The sequence below is a fragment of the Nicotiana attenuata genome, unplaced genomic scaffold, assembly GCF_001879085.1.
Source record: "Nicotiana attenuata strain UT unplaced genomic scaffold, NIATTr2, whole genome shotgun sequence".
In the NCBI taxonomy this organism is placed as follows: Eukaryota; Viridiplantae; Streptophyta; class Magnoliopsida; order Solanales; family Solanaceae; genus Nicotiana; species Nicotiana attenuata.
This window is the reverse complement of record NW_017672093.1, coordinates 176,042-187,156: the sequence shown is the minus strand read 5'-3', so window position 1 is coordinate 187,156 and position 11,115 is coordinate 176,042. Positions and strand designations below refer to the sequence as shown.

Below are 11,115 nucleotides of genomic sequence, written 5' to 3'. Positions count from 1 at the left end.
TAGTTGAGCGACCGTGCTAAAACCACGGAACTTGGGAGTGCTTAACACCTTCTCCTAGGTTAACAGAATTCCTTACCCGGTCTTCTGTGTTCGCGGACCAAGAATAGAGTCAACATTTCCTCGATTTGGGATCTAAAATAAACCGGTGACTTGGGACACCAATAATTATTCCAAGTGGCGACTCTAAAATTAAAAATAATCCCATTTCGATTTATGTCACTGAAATTTGAAAAACTCCCTTGTACCCCCCTCGGGTAAAAAGCATGTGTGACAGGTAATGTCTCCTTTGGAAATGGTAAGAAAGGTGAGATCATTGGGGTTGGAAAAGTAGGTAAGACAGACTCACATTCCATTGAGAATGTCTACTTGATAGATGGCTTGAAATATAGCCTAATCAGTGTATCACAATTGTGTGACAGAGGTAACTTGGTAGCATCCACCTCTACCAAATGTTTTGTGATAAACGTTACCACTGACAAGATTGTTTTACAAGAAAAAAGAGTAAACAATATATACATTGTAGATCTGTCCACTCTTTCAGAAAATGAACTCACTTGCTTAAGTGTGCTGGACAATGATCACCTCCTTTGGCACAAAAGACTTGGACATGCAAGTCTAAGTCAACTCAACAAATTAGTCTTCAAGGGCCTGGTGATAGGGCTGCCTAACATCAAGTTTAAGGAAGACAAAGTTTGTGAGGCTAGTGCAAGGGGGAAGCAGGTAAGATCCTCTTTTAAAAGCAAGAAAGTGTTAAGCATGACCAGGTTGATGGAACTGGTTCATATGGATCTCTGTGGTCCAATTAGAACATTGAGCAGAGGTGGTAAGAAATATGTGATGGTGCTTGTTGATGATTACGCTAGGTTTACTTGGACATTATTTATAACATCTAAGGATGAAGCATTCGACATGTTTACTGCCTTTGTTAGAAAAACTCAGAAACAACTAGGTAATCAACTTGCATCAATTAGGTCTTATCATGGAACTGAATTTGAAAATGCTAAGTTTGCTGAATCTTGTGATGAACATGGCATAGATCACAATTTTTCTGTCCCTAGGACTCCACAACAAAATGGAGTAGTTGAAAGAAAGAATAGGACACTTGAAGATATGGCTAGGACTATGCTTCTTTCTAGTAAACTGCCCCATAGCTTCTGGGCAGAGGCTGTAAATACTGGATGTTACATCATTAATAGGTGCATGACTAGACCTCTTGTAGAGAAGACTCCCTATGAGTTACTTAAAGGTAGAAAACCAAATATATCCCATCTTAGGGCATTTGGATGCAAGTGCTTTGTGCACAATAATAGAAAGGACTCCCTAGGTAAGTTTGATCCCAGAAGTGATGAGGGAGTATTCTTGGGATATTCTTCACATAGCAAACCTTATAAAGTGTACAACAAAAGAACTATGTGTGTAGAAGAAAGTGTACATGCTGTTTTGATGAAACTAACATTCTTTCTGAGAGATAGGAACATGAAGATAAAGCTATTGGGCTGGTAAAAGAATTAAGTGAAGCTGCACCGACAGAAGGAACAGGTGATGGAACAGGTTCTTCCATCCAGGGAAACCTGACAGGGAGAACTGAACAAAGAAGAAGTGAATCTAATTCCCAAATGGAACCTGTCCATGAGCCTGTTCCTCAGCAACAGAACATGGGAGAAACTCCAAACAGAAATCAGCTGGTTGTGAAACCTTACAAGTATCAAAATTCTCATCCCATTGAGAACATCCTTACTGACCCAACTTCTGGAGTTAAAACTAGATCTCAATTAAAGAATCTGTGTGCTTTTGATGTATTCTTATCTCTTATTGAACCTAAAAATATTGTTGAGGCTTTGCAGGATGCAGACTGGGTAAATGTAATGCAAGATGAACTCAATCAGTTGAAAGAAGTCAAGTGTGGCATCTGGTCATAAAACCCAAGGACAGATTAGTAATTGGCACTAAATGGGTCTTCAAAAACAAACTTGATGAAGATGGAACGGTTACAAGGAACAAGGCAAGGTTGTTGGTCCAAGGTTATAGGCAAGAGGAGGGCTTAGACTATGATGAGACCTTTGCTCCAGTTGCAAGACTGAAGGCAATAAGACTTCTCATAACCTTTGCATCACACATGGAATTTACCCTTCACCAAATGGATGTGAAGAGTGCCTTCCTAAATGGCTACTTAAAGGAAGAAGTCTTTGTCAAACAACCTCTAGGGTTTGAAAGTAAGGAGTGTCCATATCATGTATACAAACTGGACAAGGCCCTATATGGACTCAAGCAGGCTCCTAGAGCATGGTATGAACGCCTATCCAAATTCCTGCTTGAACATGGATACAAAAGAGGTAAGTTTGACAGCACTCTATTCTTGAGGGAAAAAGGTAAGGATCTACTCGTAGTACAAATATATGTTGATGAAATAATTTTTGGGGAAACCACTGAAAAACTTAGTAAGGAATTTGCTAAATTAATGGGGAGCGGATTTGAAATGAGTATGATGGGTGAGCTTAACTTTTTCTTAGGCTTACAGATCAAACAAAACCCAAATGGAACCATGATCCATCAGTAGAAATATGCAAAAGAGCTGATTAAGAAGTTTAAAATGGATGAATCAAAGGAAATCGACACACCCATTGCAACAGCTACTAAATTAGACATGGATGAACCTGGTTCATCAGTTGATCAGAAGTTGTATATGGGTATGATTGGTTCACTTTTGTATGTTACAGCTAGCAGACTTGACATTGTCTTCAGTGTAGGTCTTTGTGCTCATTTTCAAGCAAATCATAAGGAATCCCACTTGACTGTTGTCAAGAGGATACTGAGATATTTGAAAGGCACTACTGACCTTTGCCTTTGGTACCCTAAAGGTAATAATTTTAATCTAGTAGGATATGCTGATGCTGACTATGCAGGTTTCCTTGTGGATAGGAAAAGCACCACAGGTATGACTCATTTTCTTGGTTCATGTCTGGTATCATGGGCCACTAAAAAGCAGAATTCAGTGGCCCTATCCACTGCTGAGGCTGAGTATGTTGCTGCTGCCTCTTGTTGTGCTCAACTGTTGTGGATCAAACAGCAGCTGATGAATTTTGGCATTGAAGTTGGTTGCATCCCTATTTTTTATGATAACACTAGTGCTATTAGCATGACTAAGAACCCAGTTCATCATAAGAGGACTAAGCACATAGATGTTAGACATCACTTCTTAAGGGAAAACTATGAGAAAGGATTGATTACTATAGAATTTTGTGCTACCGATAAACAGATTGCTGACATCTTTACTAAAGCACTAAGTAGAGAAAGCTTTGAAAGGAACAGGTTAGAATTAGGGATGATTAAGATCACCTAATGGGACCAGCTCAGAATGCACAATGAAAAAAAAACTTGTGTAAATATCTAGATTAATTTTTACTCGGTTTCATACTGTAAATAGTATACTCCTGTGACATGTGTTGACATGACTCACTAATCTCTAACAAATTTCTCTACTTTGGAAAATAGAGGCATGATCAAGAGGATTCTAAATGAAGAACCTGGTTCATCTGAATAACGAGGTATGTTTTCTATACTCTACACAATTAGAAATATAAATATTTAACTCATGAGCAGAGTCCTACCTATGTACAAAACATCAGAAAATCCTGTCCGTTTATTTTTTGAACCAGTTCCGTCTCTAATAGAATCCTCACCACATAAAACGCCTAGAATCTAGGGAAGCCTACCCGCTTTTTCAACCTGAAATTTCAGGTTGATTGGACTTCTAATTGACTCCAAAAAGCTGTCGTTAGTCATTAATTAGGCCTCTCTATTTAAAAACCCATCATCACCTTCTGCCACCCTCATTATTCCAAAACCGTCAAAATTTCTTTCACTCTCAAGTGTTCTCTCTTCCAAAAGCCAAACTCACAAATTCTCTCACGAAATCAGTCACAATGTCGAACCCTCAAGATAACCCAGACACTCCTCCACAACCTACCTCTTCTGATTCCTCCACACCTCCTCAACCCAGTACAACCCCTCATCCTAGGAGGAGATGTGTTAAAATGATTGCTCGTAAAAATATGACTACAGGTGCACTGTCAAAAAGATTGAACGCACAATTGAAGGCTAGCCAAGCCCAAGAATCTGAACACTCAGACGATTCCTTCAAGTCTGCAAGTGAGAGGGAAGGAACTGGGTCTTCTGACTCTGAGAAGATTCAGACTTCCCCTTTTGAGGTACGTTCTGTTTTGGTTGAAAGTGTAGAAAATAGGTTTGTTCTTGTTAGCTCTGTTAGAAATGTGGAAATGCCTGAGTTGAGAAGGAGAGGAGGTAAAAATAAAATTGAAAAAGAGGAGAGTGAGGGTGCAAGCTGTGATGTGAGGGGAACAGGGATAGAAGTGGTTGATTCGTCACCCACCTCTAAGATGGTTAGACCAGCAATTTGTGGGACTGAGGATGAAATTGTAGGAGAAAGTGGCAAGAAAACAGGGGGAAGTGGATCAGGGGAGGCTGTTGAGGGTTTGGTAAATTTAAGTTCTCATGTGGATGAACCCGGTTCATCTATTGAAGAAACCCTAGCAAACCTTCTGAAGAAAGTAGGTGCCAGTTATAATCCCAAGAAAAGGAGAACACCAACACCTAAGGTTCCCAGCACTACAAAGAATACCAAGAAAAGAAAAGCTAATTCCCCAACAACTGCTGAAATTCTCTTGGCAAAGGGGAGAGCCACAAGAAGTATGGTGAAACAGAGTGAGAGTAAATTACAAAAGGCTTTGGCTGAAAGCAAGAAGAAGAGAATGGATAAAGGAAAAGCTAAGGTTGCAGAGCCTTCTGAGGCTGTTGATGTTGAGGAGATGGAACAGGTCCATCAGGAGGAACATACAACTGTGGAGGTTCAGACCCCCAAGCCTAAAAAGACAAGGACTTCTTCCAAGAAGTCTTCATCAGGGTCTAAGGCTGCTGAACCTTTATTGTCCAAGAGGACAAGGTCTGCAGTGAAAAACAAACAAGTTAGAATTGGTGAAGATGAAGAATGGAGTGGTGAAGAAGAGAGTGACTCTGATTGTGAACAAGACAAGCTGGCCAAGTTTGGCGAAAGAAAAATTTTGAAGGGTAGATTGCTGAAAGACTTGGTGGAACCAGGAATGGTTCGATTGGTTGATGCACTAGCTGTTCAGGGCTGAAAGGACATGGTCCTTCAGATGGATGGAAGGCTAGCTAGGAATGAAATCATTGAATTCATGGCCAATGTAGAGGTCAAGGATGGCAGAGTTACCAGCCAAGTGAAAGGGGTTCAAGTGACCTTCGATGCAGAGAAGCTGGGTGAGATTTTTGACATCCCTGCTGAGGGATATGATGACTATACTACGCAAAGATGGCCAAGTCTGGATTCCCTTCCTCCTGCCCTTGAAATCACTAGGAAATTCTGTGATGTTGAAGAAGTGAATGAGGCCAAGTTTGTGCACAAGAGTGAGATGAAGCCTTGCCACAAAGTCCTATTTGAATTTGTCAACAAGTGCCTACTGCCCAGGCAGGAAAAAAGGCACATTGCTAACTGTATGGACTTAGTTCTGATGGAGTGTCTCGAAAGTGGAAGGCAAATCAACTAGCCTGCATTCATCATTAAGCTACTGGACAGGGTTATCAATGGCTCCAAGGCCCATGCCACCCCTTATGGATTTATTCTAACTACTGTTCTGGATCGTTGCAAGGTGCCTCTGAAGAAGTGGGAAATGGCCACAAGCAAGGACCATTTTGGCATTAATACTTTGATTGCTTGTGACTATCCAGTCAATGCCATTCCCAATGAACCTGGTTCATCCAAGAAGACACCTATCAATAGTAAAGTTAGTGTTCTAGTTCAGGAAAGTGGGGCCAAAGATGCTGAGATAGCTAGGCTGAAGGCTCACTTAGTAGAGGTTGAATTTGAGAGGGATGCTCTCAGAACTGAGCTCACCAAGGAAAAGAAGAAGAATGATAGCATTCTTCAAAATATGTTGGACCTTCTCCAAGCCCAAAACCAACCCTCTAGCTCTCACAAGCCTTAGGACTTCTAGCCTTCATTTCCTGAACCTGTCTAGTACCACCAGTGACCTAGATTAGGGATTTCTCTTTCTTTTGCTCATGTTTTGAATAATTTTGCTTTCTTTTTGTGGATTTTGGTAGCAACATATCTCCTATCAATGAAATCTACTATTTTTTCTCTTGTTGATTGTTAATATTTCCTTGATAGTTTGAATGTGTTTGCTTGATTACTGATGATTAATCCATGATTGCACTTGCAGTTGCCCCAGTGGCCGTGAGTCATTGTTAATATTCTGGGAATCACACTTTGTTTATGCAAATTTTCGATGATGCCAAAAGGGGGAAGAGATATTATGCTTTATATATTCTGAATAAGTGATGTTTATAACCTAATGAACTTGGTCCTTGATGATAAGTAAATTTTTCTAACTTTGTATTGATGAGTAAGCTGAGTTCTGACAGGGCCTAAGTGAGTGAAAAGCACAGAGTTTGTCATCATCAAAAAGGGGGAATTTGTTGGCCCAAGTAAAGGTGAAGTTTTGAAGACTGACAAAGGAACTCAGACATGGACCAGGTCCATCTTGTGAAGCACAGTTATGATCAACTCAAACATGTGAGATGCATGTGAAGAAGATAAACCTAACTTATCAGAAGTGATATCTCCTGATCATGATCGAAAAGGTTGCATATTGGATAAGGAGAAAGACTCCTTACTCAAAGAGAACACGGTTTAGTAAAAGGATAGAGTTAGAGTATGAGATCAACTAGAACTCTTCCACCATGAAAGAGTAAGTAGCATCAGTATCCTAGTCAATCTCTAATTGCTAACTCCTTAAACGTCAGTGTTGTTCTCTTTTACAGGAAACACACACAAGCAGAAGTTAAACGTGAATTGAGAGCAAAATAGCGAGGCAATTTTGCAAGCAATTCGTGTGTGATTCAAGCGTGCAAACCTCAAGCTACTTGAACCAGATCCAAGTGTCTATCTTTTATTCTAGTTCAATTGTAGTAGGTGATTTTACATTCTACCTTTCAGCTTATCTAGAAGCAATTGTATTAGGTACTTAGAGTTTTCAAGTTAGAGTTAACTTGAAGTTGTCGCAACAGTTGAGGTTTTGTGCCACAACGGGATTAGAGTTAATCCTAGGTTTACAAAAAAGTTTTTGTAAATGTAGTTTTTGGCTTAGTAATTTTAGTGGAGAGTTTGGGAAAATACTACTGGAAGGTAGGTCGTGGTTTTTTCACCTTTTGAGGCAGGTGTTTTCCACGTAAAAATCTATGTGTTCTTTGTTTTCTGTATTTATTATTCCGCAATAGTAGTAGTTAGAACACATAGAAGAACCAGGTCCTTCTATAATCAAGTTAAGCAAAAATTGGGTACCACACAAATCACCCCCCCCTCCCTCTTGTGTGGTATTGAAGTATAAAACATCAGAACCTGTTACACATTCTCAAGATCTTAAGATCAAAAGGTTCCAGCCTGCGATATAGTTCAACTCTTCAGAGTCAGAGGGAACAGATAGCTACCGTTTCTCGAGAAAACTGCACAAGTCAACTGCCCCAGCTGTAAAGTTGCTGCCTGCACACGCTACAGTGTAGAAACAGTGCATCAGTCAACTTTTTGGGGAGTGTCTTTTACCTACCTTGCTTACATCATTCCAAGTGATGTCACAAATGTATTATTAACATCAAGGAAGGTAAAACAAATGACTTGAACACTTAGAGAATTTACTCAAGCACTCTCACGGTCATTGATCATCAAGAAGACAATTCTCAAGGGCATCAAGAACAAAGAACAAAGAACAACACTGCTACAGACCAGTTCCCCATATCAAGTTATTGTATGTTCTTAGTTGAGTTATAACTTTGTAATAGTTCTTCAATTGTAATTCCTACTTAGCTAGTTTAGAAGCATTACATAGGAAACCCTTTGTAAATCATAAACCCTTGTGTTTGTGTCTTGGCTAGAGTTAGTCGAGTTGTAAAGTCTTTGTAATAGAGTTATTACAAAGTGGCTTATAATAGAGTGTTACAAGTTAGTGAGGGATTAAGAGGTTAGTTCCTAGGTTACATCGGTTGTAATCTGAAAGTTGCTCAGTAGTTAAATTGAAATCCTACAAGGGTAGGTCGTGATTTTTAATCTCGTTAAGTTGGAAATTTTCCACGTAAAATTTCTCTTGTCATTTACTTACTGCAGTGTGCGTGTTTTTTTTGAAACTGATAGAGAACCTGGTTCTCTATAGAGTTTGGTGGACCCTTATATTCTATCAATTGGTATCAGAGCATGTTCTTTCTATCAGGTTAACACTTAGAAAGGATCCTCATGGCTGCTCGCCAAACTTCGAAGAAGGCCAGTCTACTTACAGGCCACCAAGGTTCAGCGGCCAATATTATGGATGGTGGAAGACTAGGATGCATGACTTCATCATGGATGAAGATTCAGAGCTATGGGAAGTTATCTATGATGGATCCTTTGTTCCTACCAAGAATCTTGGTGACCCAGCTGTAGCCATTCCCAAGACGAGGAAGGAATTCAATGACGCTGATCGAAAGGCCATAGAAAAGAATTTTTGTGCAAAGAAAATTCTTGTTTGTGGCATTGATCCTGATGAGTATAATAGGATATCGGCATGTCAATCAGCAAAAGAAATCTGGGAGGCTCTTCAGACAGCTCACGAAGGAATAACACAAGTTAATCAATCCAAGATCTACATGCTCACAGCTGAATACGATCTCTTCAGGATGAAAGATGATGAATCCATCCAAGATATGCATACTCGGTTCACCTCTATCATTAATGAGCTTCACTCTCTTGGTGAAATTATTCCAAGAAACAAGCTTGTCAGAAAAATCCTTAGTGTGTTGCCCAGTTCTTAGGAAAGCAAAGTGAACGCCATTACAGAGAGAAGGACTTGCAGGAGCTAACCATTGATGAGCTTGTCGGCAATCTGAAAACATATGAAATGAAGAAGAAGAAGAAGGACAATGAAAGAAGAAAGCCCAAAAGGAAGAAGAACCTGGTCCTCAAGACAGACAACAATGATTCAAGTAATGAGGATGGTGATATGGCTTACTTGACAAGAAGATTCCAGAAGATGGTTCGCACGAATGGAGGCATTCCAAAAAGGGGAAGTTCTAGCAAGCCAAAATATTATGACCTCTGTCATAAATGTGGCAAGCCAGGACACTTCATCAAGGATTGCCCTCTCCTAAAGCAAGATCAGTACAAAACAACTTTGACAAAGTAGCCAAGAGGAACCCGGTTCCTAATAAACGCTTCAAGAGAAAGAATGCCGCTGACAATGTTGTAAAGCAAGCTTTTGCTGCATGGGGAGACTCCTCAATAAGAATAAGAAAATGATCATGGTGATAGTTCAATGATGGAAGTGGAAAGTGAATCAACTGAGTATGAATCAATCTTTGCCTTGATGTCTCAATCTGATGATAATGAAAATGACGACGATGACGAGGTAAATTTTCTGGATGTTCAGAGAAATCTGAAATCTTATTCTCCTAAAAACTCATGTCATTGGCAATGTGTTAATTGATGCTTATCACGGTCTTATAAATGATAAAGATGCTTTACCTGTGGAGTTAGGAGAAGCAGAACAGATCAGAGATGACCTAGTAATAGTTGTAGTTGATTTAAAGGAAACAATTGAGAACCTGAAGAAAGAGAAGGATACCTTAGATGAAAAAATTACAAATATAGAACATGAAAGAGTTGATCTAATGTCGTTGTGGTAGACCTAAAAGAGACAATTAAGTCTGTAAGAAAGGAAGAAGAAGTCTTAGCTAAGAGAGTTGCTAACATTGAGCATGAGAGAGATGACCTATTAGTGGTGGTACTGGACTTGAAGAAAATAATTGGGGAACTTAAAATGGAGAGTAGGACTGAAAATTCTCAAAAGGGAAAGGAAGTTGCAAGTGAGCCACGCATTAAGCTTAAAAGTGAGTTAAATTTAGTAAAGTCTAGTCTGTGTGTCGAGCTTGAGAAAAACAAACAACTTCAGGAAGAACTAGGTAGAGTGAAAAGTGATCTTGAAAAATCACTCAAGTGACCTGGTCCTCTGATGCTATCACTGTCGTGTACACCAACAACGGGGGGAAGCAGGCAGGGGATTGGGTTCCAAAGGAAAAAGATTCCCTACAACCCTCATAGCAAGTACGTTACTGTACCTGACAATTGGCTTTGCACTCACTCCGATAACACTGGGCACTTTAAAGAAAACTGTATAACCAAATTTCAGTCACAACAGAAAAATAAAGTTTTTGCTGAAAAAGTAACTACTGGTAGAGAACCCGACCCCTCATATAAAAAACGCATAATGCCTGCTTGGACCAGAAGATCCCTCATTCACCCCTTTCCTCATTATAAGGGACCCAAACTCGTTTGGATTCCTAAGTCTAACTCCTAATTTTCATGTGCAGGGAACAGTAAAAGAAAGCAGCCTACAATGGTACATGGATAGTGGCTGCTCAAAGCATATGACTGGAAGTACAAATGATTTCCTTTCACTTAAGAACCTGCAAAGAGGGAGTGTATCCTATGGAAATGGCAAGAAATGATACATTCTGGGAGTTGGAAGGATTGGGAAGTCTCTCTCAAACTCAATCGAAAATGTGTACAACGTGAAAGGGTTGAAGTACATCTTGCTAAGTGTTTCCCAAATTTATGATGAGGGAAACAAGGTGGAATTTGTGTCAAAAATTTGCACAGTCACAAACCTAGTGACCGGTGAGGTGGTGCTAGTAGCAAGAAGATACAAAAATATTTAGATTGCTGATTTTGAGTCTCTGCAATATGGTGATCTCAGCTGTCTAAGTGTTGTTGATGATGATGCTGAATTATGGCATAGGAGGCTGGGTCATGCAAGCTTCCGTTGCTGAACAAATTGGTCGGGAAGGACCTGGTTCGTGGTCTGCCCAAGTCAAGCTTCAAGGATCACAAAGCGTGTGATGCATGTGTAAAAGGCAAGCAAGTCAGATCCTCATTCAAGCCCAAAAAGGAAGTCTGTACCTCAAGGACATTTGATCTACTTCACATGGATCTATGTGGACATATGAGAGTGCTAAGCAGAGGAGAAAAGAAATACATCTTTGTGATAGTTGATGACT

The 11,115-nt window shown here is 39.9% G+C and overlaps 1 protein-coding gene across 1 annotated transcript; it reads left to right on the top strand.

The window, feature by feature from the left end:
* Positions 1–3,923: 3,923 nt before the first annotated feature.
* Positions 3,924–10,887, top strand: LOC109211759. The gene is made up of 6 exons (XM_019375330.1): positions 3,924–4,728; positions 4,921–5,059; positions 8,619–8,812; positions 8,875–9,095; positions 10,429–10,457; positions 10,815–10,887. The coding sequence occupies exons 1-6, from the start codon at positions 3,924–3,926 to the stop codon at positions 10,885–10,887; spliced, it is 1,461 nt and encodes a 486-aa protein (XP_019230875.1).
* The last annotated feature ends 228 nt before the right edge of the window (positions 10,888–11,115 follow it).